The sequence below is a fragment of the Notothenia coriiceps genome, unplaced genomic scaffold (assembly GCF_000735185.1).
Source record: "Notothenia coriiceps isolate Sejong01 unplaced genomic scaffold, NC01 NC01_scaffold00005560, whole genome shotgun sequence".
Lineage (NCBI taxonomy): Eukaryota > Metazoa > Chordata > Actinopteri > Perciformes > Nototheniidae > Notothenia > Notothenia coriiceps.
The window spans coordinates 185,983-209,655 of NW_011338261.1; the positions used below are offsets into that span (position 1 = coordinate 185,983).

General features: G+C 38.6%; 2 protein-coding genes across 2 annotated transcripts in view; one reads left to right on the forward strand and one right to left on the reverse strand.

Annotated features, from left to right (window-relative positions):
* Nucleotides 1-3,756, reverse strand: part of vamp3 (vesicle-associated membrane protein 3 (cellubrevin)) — an 8,566-nt gene extending 4,810 nt beyond the window's left edge. The window contains exon 1 of the mRNA XM_010768320.1: nt 3,651-3,756. Coding sequence (XP_010766622.1) covers nt 3,651-3,652 — 2 coding nt within the window. The 5' untranslated portion in view covers nt 3,653-3,756. The remainder of the gene's footprint in view (nt 1-3,650) is intronic.
* Nucleotides 3,757-9,562: 5,806 nt separating this feature from the next.
* Nucleotides 9,563-18,783, forward strand: ccdc3b (coiled-coil domain containing 3b). Its single transcript, XM_010768321.1, has 4 exons — nt 9,563-9,614; nt 9,717-10,322; nt 13,826-14,000; nt 17,262-18,783. The coding sequence occupies exons 2-4, from the start codon at nt 9,967-9,969 to the stop codon at nt 17,547-17,549; spliced, it is 819 nt and encodes a 272-aa protein (XP_010766623.1). The 5' UTR covers nt 9,563-9,614; nt 9,717-9,966; the 3' UTR covers nt 17,550-18,783.
* The last annotated feature ends 4,890 nt before the right edge of the window (nt 18,784-23,673 follow it).

A 23,673-nucleotide genomic window follows, 5' to 3' on the forward strand; every position in this document is an offset into this window, starting at 1 on the left:
GTGTGTGTGTGTGTGTGTGTGTGTGTCAAACAAATGGTGCAGTATCAGTAATGTATCCTTCTGCTGCATCTAATTACAGTACAGAATAATAAATGTTTTTGCATCTTGTTTTTTTAAATTACATGATCTCAATTATTTTTGAGACAGTTCCCACAGAGAAACACTATCCCTAATCTGCCGCCAAAATGTTCCCTTTTCTTTCAGAGTATAAAATCTAACCCAAGGATGTCAGGTAAGCAACCATTGTCTAGAGGAATACGTATGTACAGTAAATGCAGGTATGAATTGTATTCAGTATTAATGTTTTGTTTAGTTAAACATTGCATATCATGGGAGACATTACCGTAATTTTCGGACTATAAGCCGCGCCTTTTTCCCATTTTTCGACGCTGTGGTTTATATAACGGTGCGGCTAATCTATGGATTTTTACAGCTAACGGCCACCACCTTTAACTCTATGGGCTCTATGGCCGGTCCGCGGACCCCCAACTTTAAGCGGCGGGTTCCAGCAGGAAAAGCTGGAGGCCGGAAAAGAGTGAGACAGGTAGCGCGCAAAAGTAAAAGTGGAACCGAGAGTGGTACGAGAGACAGAACGAGAGCAAGACAGACAGACATTACGAGAGCGAGACAGTTTGTCCCCGTACCACTGGTTGAAAACCACTGCTGTAGATCACTGCCGGTACGTGCGCTGGGAGCGCACCGTTTAAGTTTGAAAGTTGAACAGTTTGAAAGTTGAAAAGTTTGTGTGTCTGAAACGCTATGTGATACAGTACAGTTTACACAGCACAGTACATGTTCTGTAGCTACTATTGCACTAAATGGTAACACTTGAATACGTTATGCAAATATGCAACTTGTTTGTTGAAATGTTAATAAATGGGAGCTTCCTCAAACAGCCATCTCTTTCCCGACAATCCCCTCTGTGCACGAACCCTTACATATGGTAATTAAACATTAAAACACCTGCGGCTTATAGTCCAGTGCGGCTTATATATGTACACGTCATTCAATTTAGCTGCTGCGGCTTATATTCAGGTGCGCCTTATAGTCCGAAAATTACGGTATACTACGTCATCGAGTGGCGCCGAAGGACTGTTTAAATGCCCAGCATTCGGCGCCACTCGATGACGTAGTATACTTGAAATAGTGGCTCTGCAGCAGGTATACTCGACATTTAGAAACGGCCACAGTCTAATGTTCAAAGCACCATGATGGAGCCTTTTTCTAAGGTTGGTGGTTTAATACTGCCCCCCTCTGACATGAGTCAGCACTGCTCTGTAATAATGACACTTCTCTTCTCTCGAAAACAATAGGATACTTGAAGTGGAAAGATCGTTTCGAGGTGATTTCACCAAACTGTAGAGTGTATACAGGATGTGTCTGGACTCTGGGAAAGAGGCCAGTGTGGCAGTTTACACCAAATGCTCAGACTCAATCCACATTAAAAGACTGCTGTAGATGAATCACTGCCCTTCCACTCCTTTACAGGCAAAACTGTTATTGCACACCCATGAATACAGAAATACACACACAAACCATGAATTATGCTTTTATATATATAGAATTACCAAATTAAATATGCATATTTTATAAAAGGTATGAAACAACAAAACAATGGTGAAAAGGTGAACTTAATCGTGGTCATAATGCTTTTTCTCTTAAATTAAATAGTTAAAACTAAAATTCTAAGATCCAGAGTTACATTTTTGTTTACAATCAAAGTAGATGTAAAACAACCACATTTCAGATCTGAAAGCGGTAAATAACCTTTAAATCTATTCTCAAAATCGACATTTTCTCGTGATGGACAGCCTGTCTGTTAACACATCTGGTTCATCATTCTTGTTGTAATGCCACCGGATATACCCCTGCAACTTGTATTAATAAAATCTCTCAGATCTTTCTGAACAATTTCTCCTCTCAATGAATAACCATATCTTCTTTGGTCCTTTACACATCAGACATTCATACTTGTCATACCACAAAAAGCAAAGGTGTGTTTAACATGGATGATGACTTCATTCTGTTTAAGTGCCATGTCCCCCATGTGAAGGCCTATTGACGGCCCCTTTGGTTCCAGTGACGGTTGTAAGCAGATGAGTGTCTCGCATCACTTATGACCCTAAAGGTGACATGTGTTCATAGATGTAAAACCAACAGACCGAAGATACAGAAATAGTCTGAGTAGTTGTATGCTAGGACATTATTGCTTACAAAAGTTATTAAACCTGTTGAAAAGAGCCTGAGAGGAAAAGTTTATATTCTTCAAACTATACATGAGAGAGGTTGCAGGTAATAGTTACATCCAGAGATAACATTCTTTTAGTAAACACAGTTTGAAAACTTGACTCAAGAGTTTGACCCAAAATGTTCTAATACTGTATTATTTAATATGTATAACTCCAAGCAGAAACCAAAATGTATACGAGATATGAATTTGGCTATGGTTGCAGTTTCCATAGTGCATTGTAGAACTGAAAAATAGGCGTGCACATTAGACGGTTAAGGTCATGTGTCATGTATGTGTGTTGTGAACCGTTAGCTGACTGCATCATCAGCCGTTAACCTAGATAGATAAACTTCGCAAACATGTCAGCAAAGTCAAACACAAAAATCTTGACAACTGACTTATCTTGATGAAATGGTCCCTGCAAGGCCGACATCATAAAAGCATGTTTTACCATAACACTGTCCAACTTTGATTTGATATTAAAAAAACATTTTTTTTTAAAACTCCCATTGACTTAGCAAACCACTAATACACTTGGTACAATTTTTTAAACATTTGAAAACAGGAACTATCTTCAGAAAAGAATAACATTATCCAAACAAGTACTATTCAATTATGGATGGGTTTAATTAGGGCTGTAAAATAACTGTTTTTTGGATTACACTTTCTGAAATAACGTTTTATTCTCATTGTTTTAGACATACTTCCTATGTTTAGGGTGGTAGTAAAAGTAATGGAAAGGGATTATGATTTCGCTTGCTCTGTTTTTCTATTGTAACATGACAGAAAAAAAGTAAATGATGGTTTTTCTTCAAAGCCCAAGTCCTAGCCACACCACTTTATACCTCTTCTCCATAACGTCAGTTAATAAACGTTACTAACAAAGTATAAGGTAAGCCACTGAGACATTTTCTGCTTAACACTGACTTCACCACTACTTTTACCTACTTTAACTTCTAGTGATTCCCAATTACAGTTGCCATATTTAAAATGTACCTCGAAAATGTTTTAACAACTGAAAGTAACCACGTAGCTAGCTCTACCAAACAAACACGGAGAAAAGGCTAGGCTAGCATAAAGCTAACATTCATATTTAACGATACGCAGCTGTTTACGTTATACAAGCCTGCACTATATTTCTTACTTTAATTGTCTAACGTTGTTTAACTAGTAAAAGGGAGTGGACATAGCTTGTGTTGGGAAAAGAAACACATCTCTGCGATAGTTAGCTTAGCTTAAGTCTCAAAACTACGATCCTAGCACTTGTTGCTGCTAGTCACAAAGTTTTGGGCGTTTCTTTTTTTTTGTCTGTGATCCTGTTTCACCAAACTACCCGGAAGGTCGATAGGCCTACATTACCCAGGTTTGACCGTGTACGATTGGAATGTAAAACAGTTTTGTAGAAACATTAAAGACTTACATTGTGAAATGAAATTTCTTTGAACGACCGAAGCTGTTTCTTGTGTGCAGGCTAAAAGCTAAAGTGTCAAGCCGTAACAGTTACTGTCGTCGGTTGTTATGCTGCCTTTCCTTCCCCTTGGAAAATGGGGATATTGACACGTATGAAAGATACTTTATTTACTAAAGAAAAATAATAAAGTAAGAACTTTATTTTTTTACTTGGTGTAAGCAGGATGTGCTGATAGTTAATTTAGGGATATTATATTTTATGGAATAACTTTTAACACAATTATATATACGATATAAATTGTAAAGATAATGGCTATATATGAATTATTATATATCCACTGCATCATCATGCACAACATACATCTTTGGTGCTTGGTTCCCCAAATAAAATATAATTCAAAAAGAGCTCAATCAATCGGGTATGTTGTTAAAAGTAAGGAAAGTACTAATAATTACTACTTGAAGTGAAAAAGGTTGATTTTACGATGAGAACTTGAAGGCAGCATTAAAGAGGCAGTAGCCCGTTTCCTCTTGTGCATAGCTACAATTATTAACGCATAACATGAGATTAAAACAGAAGGTAGATTGTACTTGAAAACATTGCAAATATCAAAATTAGTAATTAAAATAGAAAATGTTGGTCCTTATATTTGTCTCATTACAACCTCCATTAATTGGTTTGATCAACTGTCCAGTTATGCGAGGAAACAGTGACCACCCAAGCCCGTGATCAGCATGTGACATCCTTTAGGAACGTCAGCTTTATGTCGTGTAGATTTTAAGTAAGTGTATGCCTACTTCAAATGTGAAACGCTTGGAATCAGAAAAAAACCAACAGATGGATCATCTTTGTGATTTGTGCATTCCTCAGATTTATAAATAGAAACTACACAGAGGGCAAAGATATTTGCTTCAGATAACAACTAAAGTGTACACATTTTCATGAAATGCAACAGGATACAGGCCATGACTGTAGTGTGTGAATAGTTAAAGTTATTAATCAGAAGGTTAGTGCCATTTCTCTGGATTGTTTTAACTTGATGGATTAATAATGATACCAACACAACAACACTGCATACCAGACACACAGGTTCAAATTGCAAAGTGAGACCTACACAAAGGTTTAAAACCTCCAAAAAAAAAATCCTAAACTCCCAAGAGATAAATGATTCATTTCTTACAGACCACTAATTCTTAAAGACCCTTTAATTAACAACAAAATGTTATAGAAAACATGCATACAATATACATCTTATTTATTGAAACGTTTATAAGCTGAATAGTTGCTCACATATTTTAGAAGTTATAATATACTGGACAACGTATTAATATTGATAAAGATATTTTATGTTTATTTAAACATAATTTCTAACAAGGATAGCTACTTTTTATTTTCAAACTCAGTATCAAGTCACATGCTGAACTGTAATAACCAAAGACAGCAAGTGCTAAACATAAAACAATAACAATTGGAGTTAACAAATTAAAACAACAAGTAAATAGAGCATGCAAATTAATCCTTAAAACAAATCATGTTAATTGTATAAACCCTTTGTTCAAAGGCTTATTTAAGTGATTAAACTTTGTATTTTACTTTTATAGTGTATCACTAGTTGCTATGCTTTTCACCGATATACAATCAATCAAAGTTGCCCTTGGTATCAGGAGGCATTTAGGAAAGCTGAGCTTCCCTCAACACCAACAACATCGTCGTGTTGCTCTTTCCCTCTTGGCTACATCCCAGATCCTTCATTCGCCACAGACTCCCCTCCAGGGCTCACCTACAAGACAAAGGTGATTTTAGACTTTGTTTATATAGGTTTATTCATAAACTTCCTGTGTAAAATAACTAATAATTATATAAGTGTTCACCCCTCATCTTGTCTCTTGTTTCCGGTCGTCTCTGTGTTCCCTCCTGCTGATTATCCGATTGTGTTCACCTGGTGCCCTGTGTTTGCTCCTCCCCTCACCTGTGTCTTGTTAGTCTGTGTGTGTATTTAGGTGCTGTGTCTTGAGAGGCTGGGTGTGTGTGGGAGATCTTTGTGGCTGCAGGATGTGTTCACGGAGAACAGCAGGATTGAGGCGCTGAACTTTGTGCACATTATTTTAATAAATGCCCACGTCGGGTTATATTTTTGGACGTTCTGCCTCTGCCTCCTTGCTTGGTCGGGCCGCTCAACGGTCAGTCTCACATGTATCTATAAATAAAAACATAATGTAGGTAAGATTCAGTATGAAACCAAACTTACATTGTGTATTCCTTCCTGAGCAGCACCCCCATCATACAGCAGGCTGGAATTCTCCTCCTATAAATAAGTTTGTTAGATTTTATTCCAAATGTAATACATACATTGCAACAAAACCAGGCTGTAGTTGCTTATAGTATCCATACAAACTGAAAATGGTTTATGGAACAACATTGTTTGCAACAAAGAAAGAACCTAAATGTCTTACAAAATGAAAGAAATCCTAGTTGATCACATTCCACCTCTGCTGGCTTTCATGCTGTCACCTGATATTAGCGGCAGGTGCACTTAGTAACAGAGTCGATGTTAATGGCCTGCCTTCACTCTCTCTCCTCATTGCAAGCAAGTAGGAACACGGTAATGGTGGACGCCTCAGTGACTTGCTTGATTATGTTACACATTATCCCTGTCGAACAGAGAAACGCTTCTCATCCCTGGAGTCCAGGTTTTGGACACACATGGTCTTATTCATAGTTTCATGGGCATAATCCCTTTCCATGCAAAGACCCAGATACCCACACAGATTGATGGCACTTTTTCACTTTTGTTTACATGATCTGTACACTGAATCCCATTAGTAGGACATCATTGAACAACATGATTGTGATCCACCAAAACATGAAAAAAGAAGACTAATTCAATGTCAATTTAATACATTAAAAACATTCTAATAATGCTACATTCTATTGCTATAGCATTGACCACCCAACTGTCTCAACATAATAGTATACTATTTTGTTATCAGTGTGGAAATTGCAGGTTTTGAATATGTAAAAAACTATGAAAACCTTGGTTTAACAGCCTATTCATCCACACAACAGCAGATTATTAAATGATTTAAGATGATATAAAAAGGCAATTGGGAAAGAAAGTACAAATGACAGTAAAACTTACATATCCAACATGCTCTGTTTCCATCAGTTCTCCAGGCTCACTGGCCTCTGAGCTGCAGCCTCTGGGATAACACTCAGAATCACGCTTCTCTCTTGTTTTTTGAAGGAAGTCCATCGCTGTGGACTTCCTCAGCAGTGCTTAAACATAAACAGGTACCAGAGACATAATGATTGTTCAGATAATAGCAGCAAGATTGCATTTTCTCAGTCATTCTGTGTCATAAAAAAACTCACCTCCCTCGCATATGTAGGGTATCATGAGCATCAGAGTCAGTAGTGTTGCAGCCATGTCCTCATGCAGGTTCTTCATCTCTCACACTGTTGACTGTTGAGCCCCCCTAAAAACTCCGGGAACTTTGTGTTTGTCACCTGAGAAATCCCCACGCCCACCCCGCTCTGAGGATCATTCCAACGGGGACAATGGGTTTGTACTTTGCAGTGGGGAGTGTGAGGGGTTCATACCCTGACTATCAGTATACAGTGTTTTAAAGGTCTTACGAGAGTGATGAGAACCTGTTGTGCCTGTATTACATTGAAGAGTACAGAGTTATTAGAATTATTATTATTAAAGGTCAATTTCACAAGTAGATACTTTGTTGAAGAATATACATTTTCTTGACGTTTAATTCCCTATGACTAAAACAAAACTGCTTAACTTAAAGGGGTCACCCATTGTGCAAAATCCACTTTTTCACGTCTTTTATACATACACATGTGTCCCCTCTGCGTTAAGAGACTCTGAACGTTTCAGGAAAAAAGATTCACTCACTTTTTGTCCTGATCCATTTATATAAAAACCTGTCTGAAAATGAGCTGATCAGATTTTGGCCACTTTATGATGTCAAAACCTTTTTTTGGCGTAGTAATAGTGAGAGACCAATAACCAACCAAGGTAACACCCGCCCCCTTACCACCTGAATCTCCTCCTAGAGCACCATTGTGTTCATTTTAACCAAATATCTCTCAGAGGGGCGTGGGGAGGGGCTCCTTATTTTCATCTAAAGTAACAGACAGAGAATCAGCACTTTTGAAACAGGGCTGAAACAGAGGGGATTATGGGATACAATGATCTGTTTGGTATTTGGAGCCAAACACTTCAGAGACATTTTTGTATATATCTGAGACCTATAATATATTGATGAAAAACAGTATAATAGCGGACCTTTAATTTAACTGCCACTGTAGCATACATGCAAAGTCTGTGATTCCAGAGTTCAAGGATGAAGTAATGGAGCTTTAAACAATGACATAATTATCAGGATATCCTCAGGTCAAATATTTTCCATGCAGCGCCTGTAGCCCAATTGTTGAGTGTTCTGCAAATCAGGCTTTCTATGTGATAGTTCAATTGAGTAAACGGAAGCACAAAGTAAATCAAATGTAAATAGATTTAAAAGGATTATTTAAAAAGCAGAGATAGAGACCAACTGTACTTTCATGCTCAAGACATTAAAAAAAACTTGATTCTTGATAATGCTGCCACCTTGTTACTGCATAGACAACATTCAATATTTAAACACATAATAAAAGTCAAATTCCTGTTCAATTTAGTCGATTAAGTTATATAGATCAAGTTTGTATAAATCAACTTAAGACAAGATATTAATGAGATAAATTATGTCCTGATATACAGTACACATCTGCATTTTCTGTAGCTTTAAGACGATGTTCAAAAACTATGTTTTAATAATCTTCTATTTGAATGTAATGACATGCCAAAATATTAAAGACTGCAAGTTGAAAATGGCGAGCCAGTTGAACCTAGAAACTTCCGATCCGTAATCGGGCTAATCCAGAGTCATCCATTGCGACACTGTCCCTATAAGAAGTTTGATAATTGTATTATTCTACCTGAGACATTACTCTATTTTTCCAGCTTTCAATAAGATAAATCCCAGAATGACATAATGTCAAACTATCTGTCCATACTGAGCTGCAACCTCTCTGTCACAGTGTAGCCTGCACACACTTCTAAGAGTTGAATATCTTTAAAAAAGGACGCAGGCGTAACAATATTTGACAAATGTGTCCAAGGGTGTCACTTTGTTAGAAAGTGGTGGGGACAATTTTCCAGATTTAACATACGTATTCTGGTACTCTCTGAAAATAAAATAAACCAAAAAGACAACATTTACTTCAGGCAAACAGGTCAAAAAACATTGCCGCAAGCATGTTTTTAGGTCATATTAGAGTCAAAAGAGTAAGGAGGAATTATATTTGTTGACTATTTTTTTTTAAGTGCAGGTCAAAGTGGGAGCAATGTTAGTTTTTTACATTTTCTGTTAAAAGTCTACTTACATGTCCAAATTGCACATCTTGACACTAAAGAAGTGTTCTTGTTTATTACATTTCTTTGTGCATGTTATTTTTCAGAACATTTATAAGTTATACTTTTAAAAAGTGGTAGGAACATTGGCCTTTTCAAAAAGTGGTAGGGACATGTCCCCAGCGTCCCCAGTGCAAATGACGCCTATATGATTGTCATACACACAATCCTAATTGTACTCCCATCAGATGAGAGGAGTTTAAGGGTATAGATTTTCCCGGTCCATCATCAACATTGGAGTCACTGAGGCCTGAATGCCTGAAGTACCCTACCGAAAATGGTTGCAGTAGTAACATAATTAAAAGAGCATTAGCCAGAGAGACCACAGTGCCATATTGTCCCTAGAGGGCGCCACTGCCGCATACTAAAGTTAGTCTTTGTTAGTCATTGTTTTCATTGGGACTTAAATACTGTTCTTTGTTGCATTAAATGCATAAACTCACAACATTGGATCTTGAGGATTTCTTGTACATTTTCAGAAAAGTTTAATCTGGAAACTTCACACACAGGTATGAATGCACACTCTTTATTAGCTCCTGCTGATGTCATTTAAAAGGTCAGAGGCACATTTTCTACAGTGGATGCTGAATGGGCTGTTCCTCTGATCGCAGGTATTGTGGCTGGAGGAGGGAGAGGGGCCGCAGAGAGCAGAGAAGTTACCAACTGTCCGGGACTATTTTCTTGTGTAAAACCTTTGTTTGTATTGATTCACTGTGAATATTAGTTCAGTCAGCTTTGGTGGAGGTATCTGCATGGAGTAAAATCACTGCAGGTTTTTTTTTTTCTTGATTACATTCATCTGCAGCATCGTTATCATCGGTGTGCCTGACTGACCCACAGTCGTTTTATTCCTGTGGGATCATGTGGATTATTTGGGCGATTATGGTGGCAGCAGCGGCTGCTGATGGGAGATTGGGATGTCAGCTGCCCCGTGAATGGAGACCTCAGACAGAAGCGTGCCGTGCGGAGATGGCACAGATCATAGTGTTTGCCAAGGTGTTGGAACTGCACAAGGAGTTTTACAATGTGTATGATAACTACCTGCCGTCCGAAAACGAGCATCTTTTCTCCGCGGAGATTGAGCTGCTGTGCGACCAGGCGTGGGGCAGCATGCTGGAGGTCCCTGCTGGATCCAGGTTCAATGTCACCGGCCTGGGCTACTTCACCTGCTTCTCCTACAGTGTCACCAAAAACAACAACTACTACTTCTTTCTAAGGTGAGCACTCTAGATATTCCCACGTAATCTAATCAGTCCATAATGTTTTATTGCCAAAGATACCCAGAGCAAAATGAGTTGGAAGCCTTAGTAATTTGAGTTATATAAACTCTAAACTTTTTTCCCCATTCATTTCCAAATGATAAACTCTACCAGTTAAGTGTAATTCCATGTATTTAGGCCCTACTATAAATAAACGTAACCCTACCAGGGTTTGCACTCTCTTTTGCTACTGTAGGTGTCTTCACTCTACTACCCATATTTCCTGTTCAGACTAAAGACAATGCTTAAAAACGTTTGCAGAAAATTCGAGAATCTGCAGTAGCTTTGTCAATTTGGTTAAGACCAAAATTTGTTTTTTCACTCTGGGGTATAAAATCACTGCCTCCATTTATTGGAATGCATCCATGAATTGGACAAAGTTAATGCTTTGATGATAACCAACTGGGAAAGGAATTGCATAGCAATTTGGTACGTAATCTTCTGCATTGGATGTTGAGTTGTCCCTGGCAAAACTAAATGATGATTTCACATACAAATAATCCACCATCAGTCCCTCTGTACACTTGAGAATACAGTATGCGGAGCCAAAATGTAATGTCTCCAATATTCATCATCCATTTGACCTCACCTCCTCCTGGCCCATCCTCCTGTCAAAAGAAAAACAGAAATTCTTCATACATGTGTGAGATCTCACAGAAGGAAGCGAAAGGACCCTAGGAGGATTCAATCAATCATTGGCTAGTATTGAGACATTCTGCAGTCAAAAGCACTTTTAAAGTTATTAATATATCTAATAGCCTGCCAAATGCTCCACTCATATTTCAAAGACGTGTGTGGCAGGTTAATACTTAAATGTCTGTGTTGGACAGAAACAACCCTGTTACTCAGGAAACGTCTATTGCATTCCAGCCAGTGTAATTACAGAGCCAGACATTTCCCAAAAAGCTTGATGGTATAGGACCACCTTTTGTCCTGCTCAAACACACTGGTTTGCCGCTAGATGAAGGAAAAAACGTGTGCTGACAGGCCTTCGCCGATATTTCTGCTTTTTCTCTCAAACAGATGAAGAGTTAGATATTCAGAGGGGGGCACTGAAAAGCATTCCTGAAGTTTAATGTTCAGCTGTGCCGAATGAGGGTCTGCAGCAGCAGGGCCAACCACAATAGTATTCGTTATAGCATATGTTGCACATTATATTCACAGAATCACACACTCACATTGTGTGATTGTGTATTGTTGTAACTAATGACGACTAAAATATTATTTAGATGATTTCACTGGTTCTGGTTAATAACCCCTCCAGGGATGACTTTGCTGTCCCCTGTTGTGTTGCTGAAAACATCCGGACGTTATCCCCTTAATCAGCCCGGCGACCAACATCGGAAACTTCCTGAAGCACTTGTGCTTAAGTATGGACCTGATGATGATTAAGACGCAATGATTGCTCCAGTAAACATAAGCAGATCTTTTGACAGTGTTTACCAGGGAATGGAGAGAGCAACTCCTGAAAGTCGCTCCCGCATATTTTCCTGTGCAGCAGATTTTTAGCCCACCAGTCATGTAGACCTATGGGAAAAGAAACCAAAGCCCAGATGGTGTCCAACTTTTCTTTTTGATTCTTTAGGATTAAAAAAACATGAGATGTAACAAGCTATTCAGCTAACTTTAGAGGTGGTAGGCAGTTTTGTTAAAACTGGGAGGAGACAGGCTAGCTGTTTCCCTCTGTTCCCGGTCTTTATGCTAAGTTAAGCTAACTATCTCTTTGTTTTTAGCTTTATATTTACACATTTGAGGTAGTGGTAGGCCTAATGTTCTCATCTCAATCTCATGAACGAACAGAATAATAGTATTTCCCAAAATGTCAGAACTATTCCTTCAAATGTTCATTTAGCTAGTGGAATTAAACATTGATGTATCTATCACCATGTATACTAAATGGCAACTTTCTTTGAAACTGTAAGAAATGAGATATGGCCTGACGAATTGTTTTCTCATGTCCAGCTCTGTGGCATTCTGGCTCACGTGAGACTCCACCTCAAAATGCAAAACTAAAACAGATCAGTGTTGAATTTCAAAGGGGTGTTGTTGTGGCAGATCCGAAACACTGAGTCCCAGACTCGGTATGTGCAAGCCAAAACTGAAAAGTTCACATCACAGTCTCCAGTGGACGTCTATTTCCTGTTACAAAAGCCCCAACAACACGTATCTCAGACCAAAAATAGTATTTTCAATCAATCATGAGTATAAGCTCCAAGGACAGGACAAATCTGAGCCTAGCAGGAAGAACAATGCAACTCAGGATCTCCCTCAGGACCTTTAAATGAAACAGGCTGACTGTTCTGCTTGAGCCATACATTTGCTTTAAAAAAGACCTAGGCCTATATCTCCCTTTAAAAAAAAAAGGCTCACTCGCGATCAAGTTTTTGTAATGCGTTGAGTTGTGCATGTGCTGCGTATGTACTAAAAATGTATAAAGAGTTTTATGTGACTGTTTAGTTAGGTTTCCATCATCGTAGAGTCAACACAAGTTCCTCTGGATCCACTATTCCTTCTGACCTCCTGGTCACTGTGTTTACACCTGACCTCTGACCTTTTCTGTTGAACAAAAACATCAGCTTTCTTTGAGCTCCATCAACACAGATGCACACGCACTCACACACGCACACACGGTCTCTGATGGGGACAACCATCTTTTGAGGTCCCTCGAGGGATGCAAGATGGAATCCAGATGTTTGAATACATGCTGCTCCAAGGCTTCCTCCCTCCCACACTTCACATCCGAGGAGAAGATATGAAACATGCTCAGTAAATCCATTTGGCTTGTAGTTTGCAGGCTTGACTCATCTACATTGAATATGCATACAAAATAGATCAGGGTCTGCTACCAATTTTCCAATATATGTTAATATGCAACCTTATATGGATGAATAGGTAAACTAAAAATCTATCTGTTGGAAACATTTTTTACATAAAACATATTATTACACATACTTTACATATTCTATCATAATGTTTTTTTAATTGAGTGATCAATTTATCACAGGACAGGTGAAGACAGGTACAGGTTTACACAAACAGACAAAATAAAAATATACAAGAAACAAACGTACTGCTTTATGTTTAGAGCTCAGCCAACGGTCAACCAATTGATTTATCAAGTGACAGGAAGATAATTGCCTTCCTACTACTTTGATAAGCAGTTCTTTAGATTGAAGGAGATTTTCTGCTTTTCCCGTTTTTATATCATAATAAACTTAATTTGTAGGTTTTGGACTGACAATGCAAGACATTTAAAGACATCACCTTTGACTATGAGAAACTAGGACAGACATTTTCCGTAGGATTAATTGATTAATCAAGATAATAATCAGCAGATTTATCAATAATCAAAATAATAGCAAATGCAGCTTTACTGTTTTACACATGCACATTTTTTTTACTTAAGTTAATCTTTGCATTTGTTCACAACCAATACAATCTCTTTCTTTTCTGCTTTGCAGGATGGATGAAAACTACAACATCATCCCTCATGGAGTAAACTTCCAGGACCCCATATTCCCCGACACGGCAGAGAACCACCGCATGTTTGCCAGCCTCTTCCAGTTCTCCAACTGCACGTCCGGTACTCAGGTCCACAGCTTCACCCCGGAGTATGAGGCCCAGGAGGACAGCCGGGTATGTAGCCCATCAGAACACAAACAGCTTCCCGGTGTGGTTTGTCTGTTTTGAAGGGTCTTTCTCACACTCATTTAGTAATAAGGTCATACATTTGAAATTCGTCTTTTTGCTAACGAAGTTAGCCAGAATAACCCGAAGTACTGTGGTAAACAAATAAAAGGGTTCAACATAATTTTGTTCTCAAAGGAATACTGTGAAGGAGCTGGCAAGCAAGACATGTTCTTAATGCATGAGAAACCAAACACACATTTCCTGAGGTTTTGGCGCAACAAAGAACTTACTTTGTTGAAAGGAAAAATCTACTTTAAACAACATTGTTTTTGCCAGCTTGTTGGCTTTTTGTTGTTTAATGGAGAATTTTCTCATGCATATTGATGGCATCGCTAACGTATAAACACCTGAATGTTCAGACATGTCCAGTGCAACAACAGCTCTTTGATAACTTTAAAACTATTACGTCTAAATGTCAGAATAAAAAAACAAGTGGTGTTTTACATGGATGTTCAACAATCAAGTTAGGTGGAATAATGGAAAATGTTAAGGTTCGTTGGACAGAACACAAGTGTAGCCAAAATACATGATAAATATTAAATTAAGAGGATTCCTTGGATCACTTTCTTTGGACTGGAAAAATCTGCTCTCTATCTTTTTATGTAAACAGTATTTTGTATGTCCATCCTCTGAGGGATACTGAGAAGAATTTATGAAAAGTTAGAAAATTACTAACTTAAGAAAAAACCAGGGAAAGTGGATACATCGTAAAAGTAAATCCTTAACAAAACACTTTCTGGAGGATTACGCAGGACAATGCAGATTGATTGCATCTAAAGTCCACTTCTCTTTTTAATGCTGATGGAAACATTTCCTGAATCAATAAGCTTTAGCTCCGATGTTGAATTGATTAAAGCTCATTTTACCTAAACACTATTGGCAACATTAACACCTGGTGCTCCTTGACTCTGTAAGTTTCCTGCATCTCATCCCAGAATTCATGTGCCAGTATATAAATGGCTTCCAGTCAATTGCCACTGCTTTATCCCCTTTAATGAATCTAAACCCTTTTGCCTTATCCCCTTGATTTAGGTCAGTCTTCTTCTGTCTGTTTCCAATCATTTGCTGACTATGTTCATAAAAGTAACAATCCTTCATGGGTAAAGAGAATGAAAACATGGTTTTTATTTCCATTCACAGCAAACGTTTGGGTTAGGCCTGTGATTATAATTACAGAGCAACTTTTAGATATCAATGATGCTGTCTTACATCATTCTCATGATTAGATGTCCTCCTAGCAAGATAAAAACAGACTTTGTTTTTAATGGTACTGCGCAACCATTGTTTAGGCAACGGACCTAAAATCACATTAGAACAGATCATGCCATACGCATCCCATAATCCAGTCCACCAAAGTAAAACGCATGGCATTTATTCAATTTCTAATCGAAGAGTATCAGCAACCAAAATATTATTTTAATCATTTTCCCACAGTTTTTGTGGTCCAAACACCAAGGCAGAAATATAAGCTTTAGCAGGCTGTCTGACTCCACTGTCCTTGATAGCTGGAAACAAAGACACAACAGATTGCTGCTCATAAAGAGTCAGCTTCAGTTAACATGGACCAAGATACATTTAGTTTCTTCTCAGATGTCAATCATGTTCAATATTAACCCTATATTGAACAGGTAGTAATACATCTCTGCCTTTCTTTTCTCTTGCTGTGAATGTCATGTTGAAAACACTAAAGCTTATCACAAGGCAATAAGTCGTCCACCCAGAGTCAGGTTTAAATGGTATATCTATGTCTCGGCTCCAGACTTTTTCAAGGGCAATTACCTAAGTATTTGTCTACTCTGCAACTTAGCCTGAAATAACCCTATAAACGTAGACGTATAAACCAAATAAAGACGTTTTGTGTTTGAGTGTTAATCGTATAACTCGGGTGCCATTTTACATCTCCTGCTTTACATAACTTGGCTGTTCTGCTCGTGAACTTCATAATTCACATTAGAAAGTGTAATCCCTCTTTAAATCACTCATGGGACATAAGTAAGAGCACAGGGGAAAACTCCGTAGCTAATATTAAAACAAGTAATGTTCTAACCAGTGATGTGGGCCGGCAGCCAGCCACACATTTTTAACATTTCCTCAAAACCCTCGGTGGTTGTTATCTGATGGAGGGGGAATATACATCAGTGTTTCACGCTGGCCCCATGTGGAAGTAGTAGGATCTGTGGAGGAAATCCACACTCAGGCAGAGAAGCATGCAGAAAGAGGCAGCTTGAGCTCGTTTTTCCACCTATAAGAAAAGGTCCAGGCCTTTGGATCGGAGACTTTCAGACATGTTGGGTTTAATCCCGCAGTGGTGTCTCTCTGAAACAGACTGAGCAACCTTTTAGTTATCTTGGTCCCTTCCTAAAGCAACAATGTGCTGTCAAAGGCTTTTATAAATGTAATGGTACAAACAGAGCATGCAGTATATGAAAACTCTTGAATGTATTTCCATAAAATATCCCACAGTAAGAATCTTAAACATACTTAATGAACTTCTCGGCTTCCCCCACCCCTTTCTTTCATTTTAGGCGACAAGCACTCAAAAAAGTGTCACTTTCTTTGACTGTCTCACACACAAATGGTGGAAATTGCTGAAAGCTCTTGACACGGGTTGTCAGTCCAGAAGAATGCCAGATGTGTTTTCTCACTTGAGTTATGACTGAACCAAAATTAAATCCAGCATAAAAAACAGCAGGTCTGACAGGTGCTACGTCATAAACCTTACAAAAACATACAAAATCTGGTACTAGTAAAGAAATCTTGTAAAATATAAAGCCCAAATCCTTTCAAAAATGCTCATGTCCGAAGACATCTACAGCCAACTTTAAGTCATAGTCATAGCACACTGGCATTATGAAGGCTGAACAGAAAGTTTGAAAAGAAAAGCCATATTGATGCCAGCATTTCTGTTTTAAATAGAAACCTAACTTTACTGTCTTCATGTCCAACATAAAATCCTGCCTGGACACAGTAAGATACCGCAAATACAAACTCTAAGGTTAGTCCCAGCAGCATTAGCCCACTGGGACTGACCTGTTGAAAGTGCATGGCACGGTCATAGACTGTTTGTATATAGCACGGTACTACACCATGAACTTTTAAACATATGTTTGCCTGCAGTGCACTTCATCAAATGCTCTGCATGCCTTTCATTCACATGTATTTCCTTGAAAAGTTGTATCAAACAATCGTTTTCACTTCCCTTCACAGCTGTTGTGCTCTGCGGTGCAGAAGGCTCTGTTTGAGGAGGAGGAGAAGGCCTGGGTTCTCTCCCAGAAGGTGCGCTCCTTGGAGAAAGCGAACGACCACCTGAGGGAAAAGGTGAAGACCATGAAACGTCTGCTACGCCAAGCCCAGCGGGGAACAACCAAGGAGCAGCAGACCCTCAGCCTCAAACAGCTCTACCGGTCAAAGACGTCCCAAACTCACCCCGACCAGGACACTGCTAGGGACCAGCCACTAAAAAAGGTCCTCTCCACCAAAAAACAGTACAATTGACATTGACAAAGACAGGGCACTTCATTACATTCTGTATATCTTTAACATTATTAATGTGCTCATTCAAAAGGAACAATCCAAATTAAGGTCCTGTTATATGTTCAGTTTTATTTCCTGTCTGTCACCTACAAACAGAGGAGAATATCCATGTCTAAATGTGTGTGTGTGTGTGTGTGTGTGTGTGTGTGTGTGTGTGTGTGCGTGCGTGCGTGCGTGCGTGCGTGCGTGCGTGCGTGCGTGCGTGCGTGCGTGCGTGTGTGTGTGTGCATGTTTGTGTATGTGTTTGCTTTCACTTGACCTGTTTTAAGGAATTAAATTAGGGATTAGGGATTTAAATGGCTTCACAGGAGTAAGAGTGCTTCATGTAATTCTCCTCAACTCTTAATTCTTATGCTACCTGACTGTCCAATATCATTATTTTGTCTGAATTATTTACTTTCTATGTTAACCCCGCAACTTTTACCTTTTTGGGCCTTTTTATTAGTTCCATTCAGTGGCAGCACAATATCTTTCCAATCATTGGACAGAGCGCTCAGCTGGCAGCTGCACTTTAAGTGGACAATGTCAAAGCATTGATACATTTAATATCTTGTTTGATTCTGTGCTGGACACACTATGCATTGTATACATGTTAGAATTAGTATCATAATTCAGAAATAGTATCATCAAAATGCTCCAACTCAAGCTCTCTATACAGTATATCACCTTGTTCTCATCAAACTCTTTTGACCAGAACAAGGTGATATAAACATCTATGTGTTCATTATGCTACGATGATTTCATATGCTAAGAGTGTTTATATGAGTTACAGAGTAGCAGATGTGCCAAAGTTTAAAAAGCTGCAAGACCAAACATTACGTCACGTCATTATTTTCGACCTGCTTTTCATTTCTTTGTATCTATTCATACGCAGGAAACTATCCCAAAGTGTATGCTTCTCAACATTCAGTTAATTATTTCTAAGAGTGCCTTTTCCACAAGTTATTCAATCACATCATACTTAAGGAAAGTGTATATGTATTTGAAAACAGGGTGCTGAGCACTCACTTAGATCAGCCAGTGAGCCTGGTACAGGGTTGGCTTTGAACGTTTTGCTTATCTTATTATACTTTGTGTAGTTACTTTATTCTAACTTCTGCTCTCTCTAAACAGCAGACATATGGTTTGCTCTGCCAATAGCATCCCTATTTCTGTAACAGTGTTTGCAGTTTTTTAAATAAATAAATGAACTTTTATTAAATGTCATTTGTGGTTATTTTGAATTGTCACAGTTGAGGTCGTCTTCATAACATTATGTATTTTACTTTTTGGGTAGAATATGAAAGAAATGCACTATATGTGAAGTGTAATACATCCACAAATGAGAGCCTCTAAATATACAAACCTTTCATCATAAATTAATCTTCTGTCTTTATATTTCTTTGTTTTGCTTCATGACTTTTCCAGCTACAGTTTCATGCAACACTTTGAAACAGTTTTTCTGGTCAAGGTGCAAACAACAGTGTAACATTATTTGATTCTTTCATCTGACATATTGAAAAATAAATGCGTTGAGCAAAACACCAGAGCAAAGTAGTAAAAGGATCTAACCCCGATTGTAAATCTTCCTGCTTTCCAGGTATTCCCCGCTGATGCTTTTTGGCATGTTCAGTATGTTTTGTGTGATTCAGTGCTAATAAATCAATCCTTTTCGAAAGAACACGTGCAAGTTTGAAAGGAAATATAAATCATAAATATGAATTGGCCCTATTTCGACCTTCTTTTCTCAGACTTTTGTGCAGTTTTACTTCCGGTGCACTTTCAGAGAGAAAACAGAAACATTTGAGACGCAAAATCGTCTTGGCAGATGAAAATGTCAACACAATTTCCAGGAGAACCAAATGTCTTCCATATGGTGGCATAAAAGTGAGGGAATTGAGAGGCAGGGTTGCATGACTGCTGAGAAACAAAAAAATGTACACATTTCAAACATGTTTTACATCAGGATCTCTCACAGGATTATTCTGCAGTTAAGCTGGACACCAGGCGGACATTTACAAGCTTTCCTCTCGCGCATCGTTTGACCTGTGGAGCGAGGCGGGAAAGTGTTGCAGGGAACAGCTTCTCGTCTTGTCTCCTAGTTAGCTCTTTATTCTCCCCGTGAAATCTTTGCATCAGACAACCTAGCCTGCAGCCAACTGTCAAAATCCCATGGACCGGAGCCAAAGATGATATACACACACTGCCTCCTCAACATAAACCACTGTGCACAGCCAAGCTGCAAAGCAGATGTCAGGCACTACCTCGGCACAGTGGTGGTCCCTCCACAGGACCGGCTATCTGTGGGCTCAGTTTATTTATCTTGCCTTATTTAATGTTTTCAAATGCCGTTACTTTCTCTACCTACTTCGGTTTCATTTTTTTTGTTGTATTGATAATTCCAGAGCATCTGATTGGTCAATACATTATATATTTTCCTTTTTTTTCTTTAACCTCCACTTCTGTTCATGTTTTCTCAAGCAGCTACACCTAAGTCTTTCACTCCGCTGTCATTCATCGCTCCGCATGAAGAAATCCACCGGAGACATTTCTTACTTTGAGATCTTTAACCTGCCATTGGCTCCAATGTTTCTGTAGGTAACGGGCCTACTAGGGTCTGCTGGTGTTTCCTTTAGGAAAAGAAAACCAGCACTTAGTGTTTTCAATTAATCACCTTGTTAAATAAAATAAATTCTCCACAACCTTCCAAGTTGCTACGTGAGGCTGCACAGTTGTGATTCAAGCTACAAGCTAAAAGCTTATGCTCACATAGCATAATTTCCACGTCAATAACTTCTTTCTTCTGATTGTCAATATTTAAAAAAACATGAGCTCACTTCTCTGTTTTACTGCCATGAAGTTTACTTGTTTATTTGTATCCATCTTATTTATAATGTTAATTCTTCCTACTAGGACTTGTCTGTTGTGTGTTGTGGGGCTTAAACTCTGACCACTCTGCTGTGTCCTGTCCTCGCATGCTATGGTCATGTTTCAGTTACTTTGTTTTTGTACATAAAAATGTGTACCATGAATATTATAGAATAAAGAGGGCTTCCAGTTGCGACTTTTGTTAACAGTATTAGTATATATACAGTAAGCGGCTGGGCTGTGCCAAAATTTCTTGAGTTATGCCTCTTTTATCACACAAGGGAGTACTGCTACACTCCAGGCTCACTACGAAAAAGCTCATGTTTACGTTCTAAAAGCCGGTTTAAGATTAACCACATGCTGAGATTTGCTAATTAAACTCAAAGTACAGCAAAGGCTCATTGGCATTGATGTTTACTAAATGGGAAATGAACATTGACTTGATGGTATTTGGATCACCAAAGTCATTAAGATCCATGTGAATGTGTGCACCATATTTTTTAATGGCAACAACAGATTTCAAAACATTTGACTAAGATTCTTGTGATGGCGTTCGATTCCGATATTAAGGAACTCTGTGTAAATTCAGTCTTGTCAAAGTGATGCACAAAAAAGATGAGACATGCATCTAAACATGGCTTCTATTGCAGTGGAAATGCTTCCTCACCATTTCTTCATACTTGACCAACCGTACTCTGGCGAGGAGGAGGTGATTTTTCATTGTTGCCTGTCCACGTCTGTTTCAATAAGGATGACTGATGTGTGTGTTTGCCCCGAGAGACCTTGGCTGTTCCACTCTAACTAAAATCACAAGCCTCAGCCCCATATTGTAAACTACATATTGAGAGCCCATATGGGGATAAATGCAGTAATTTATGGAGCTAATAAAAGTGAACTTAGTATTTTTATTTTTGCACAGCCAAGTTATGGATCACAATTTGTCATTGCCACAGTTCTTGACTAAAAACGTGACAAAAGAAACTTTATTTAGGGCTTGAAATCACCTCAGGATTACATTTTTGTGATAAAGGTAAACGTTTTTTAGCTTCACAAGCAAAATACTTTTTTCCTTCCCTCCCCCCTTTCTTTCGTCCTCCATCCTTCACATGTAATTATTCCTTTCTTTGTCTGGGTTGCTGACAAAGTCTACAAGACAAGCAGGAGGAATTTGACTTCATGTGTTTGTAGTTAGCGCTGCCTGGCTGTTTTTATGTCTAATGGTTTCACTCAGGGTATGTTGCATTTATGATGCTATATTTTCCACCCTGAATGTTGACACCGTTTTGAGTGATTGTGAAGGATTTTTTTTTTAGATTCATTAGGCACTACATTTGATGTTTTCACATAGTTTTCAAAGAATAAGATCAGGCTGTTGTCTTACAGCAACTTAAAATCTCAAAATAATCTGCTGTCCAGACGCAACAAAACGCAAACACATTATTCTCAATCAATCCTCTTAGAGATATTTAATGAGTGAACACATGGTGCGCCTCAAAACAAGTCAGTCTCCACACTGAGTTACATAAAGCCTTATAAAGTACAAAGAACACCATTAAACCATCTCTGTGCCATAAATCACATCCCAGTGCCAGGTGCTGCCCATGCAAGCAGGAAATCGCATCACCCTCCACAGCAGGGATTCTAACAAACGCGTGACCCGATAACCTGAGGTCATATGTTTTTCTTAGACAACCAGATGATAAAACAAAGATGTTTTACCTAAAAGAAAACTTTCCTTTCCATTAAATTGACTCAGGTTTTTAAAACCCTTCAATTATTTGCACATAAAAACCTTAATGTTTCAATCAAGATTGCTCAAGAGCGTAACCCAGCAGATATTTTGTTAAAGGCAGGGGACACTGGACAAGCTTGACAAATTAGACAGACACATATTCAAACCTATGAACAATAAAGACTTGTCAAATCAACTCAACAGCACTTATTTGGACTGCCTGCGCAGAGGAAATGTATAATGTTTTTGTTGTTGGTATAGATTGAATCCTACATGACATGAATGAAAGGAAATGTTAAAGCAGATTTAATTCGCAGCACTGTTTGTACCTTGGTTCAAAACCTTTCATTGAGATAAGGTTGAGCATTTTATTTAAACATACATTTTTTCCTGAAAAAGCAAAGTCCTGCAGTGTGTGGGTTTGTGTGTTTTTGTATTTAATGGATTGGTAGATGGGGGTTCTGTACATTTATTTTCTCAAGTCTGGTTTTGTTGAAAGTTGGAAGCATACACTTGGAGCAGAATTTGTTCAAATGTAAAGCTGAAAGAACTGCTCTTATTTCCTAGTTTTTATAAAGAGTAAAGTAATATAAATGTAACTTGTAAAAAAAAAAAAAATGTAAATCAGTGAAATGTGAACAGAAACAATTTTTTTTCCAGAAAGTAGCAGCTGTTTTGTGCTAGTGACCTGATCCAGGCAAATGACCGATCGAATGAATGAAACGGGGTTATCAGGAAGTTGTTCACATTGCACACATTTCACATGTTTCTGGACCCCCATGTGACCTCAGACGACCCAGAATTCCACTCTTCATCCTGTCTGATGTGTGCTTTGATCCATTGTTCCTGAAATAAATCAGTCAAATCCTATTCTAGATGAGCAAAGGTTTTTGAAAAAACAGTCTTTCATGATTTTCCTTGCTATTTATCCTGCTCTTGTCATGTGTTCTTCCTGACCCTGTTTTTCCTTTTCATCTGCCGTGGTCGTCTGACGGACAGAGGGTGAACTTCCAACGAAGGCCAGTATCAGATATATTACTAATGCAAGTAACATGGATATCAAGTTTCTGGCAACGTTTGACCCTAATTGCAGGATGAATTTCTATAAAAGTGGAAAATTAGTGGCTATCCTCATACTGCCAGATACTCTCCATCGTGCTCCGCATCCTGTTTGTTATTACCCGCTGCGGTTTGCACAGTCATGCAGAACTTTGAGGGTCTGCAAGTTTTCATAAACTGCGATGCTTTGGCTTCAGGAGTGCTGCTGCAGTAATCCTCAGAGAAGGCCAAGAGCCCATTTGTTTCAGAAAGAGATTTCTGGGCAAACTTTGAAGAAATAGCCTTTGGGACTTTGTAGAAAAACACATTCCCATCATCTCACCCACTCAGATCGGCTAAAAGGAGTCATTCACAGCGAGTGAATTGTTCATAAACTGAATGTCACTCATCTCCAGGGCCAGGGAGAGGAGGGTGATCTCACTGCGCAGTTAAGTACCCCCCCCCCCC

Bases quoted from the DNA above. Each gene is read 5' to 3' on its own strand.
- ccdc3b (XM_010768321.1), top strand. From the start codon at position 9,967: ATGTGGATTATTTGGGCGATTATGGTGGCAGCAGCGGCTGCTGATGGG. The intron at 10,323-13,825 runs GTGAGCACTCTA...TCTGCTTTGCAG, and splicing joins AACTACTACTTCTTTCTAAG to GATGGATGAAAACTACAACA. The intron at 14,001-17,261 runs GTATGTAGCCCA...TTCCCTTCACAG, and splicing joins AGGCCCAGGAGGACAGCCGG to CTGTTGTGCTCTGCGGTGCA.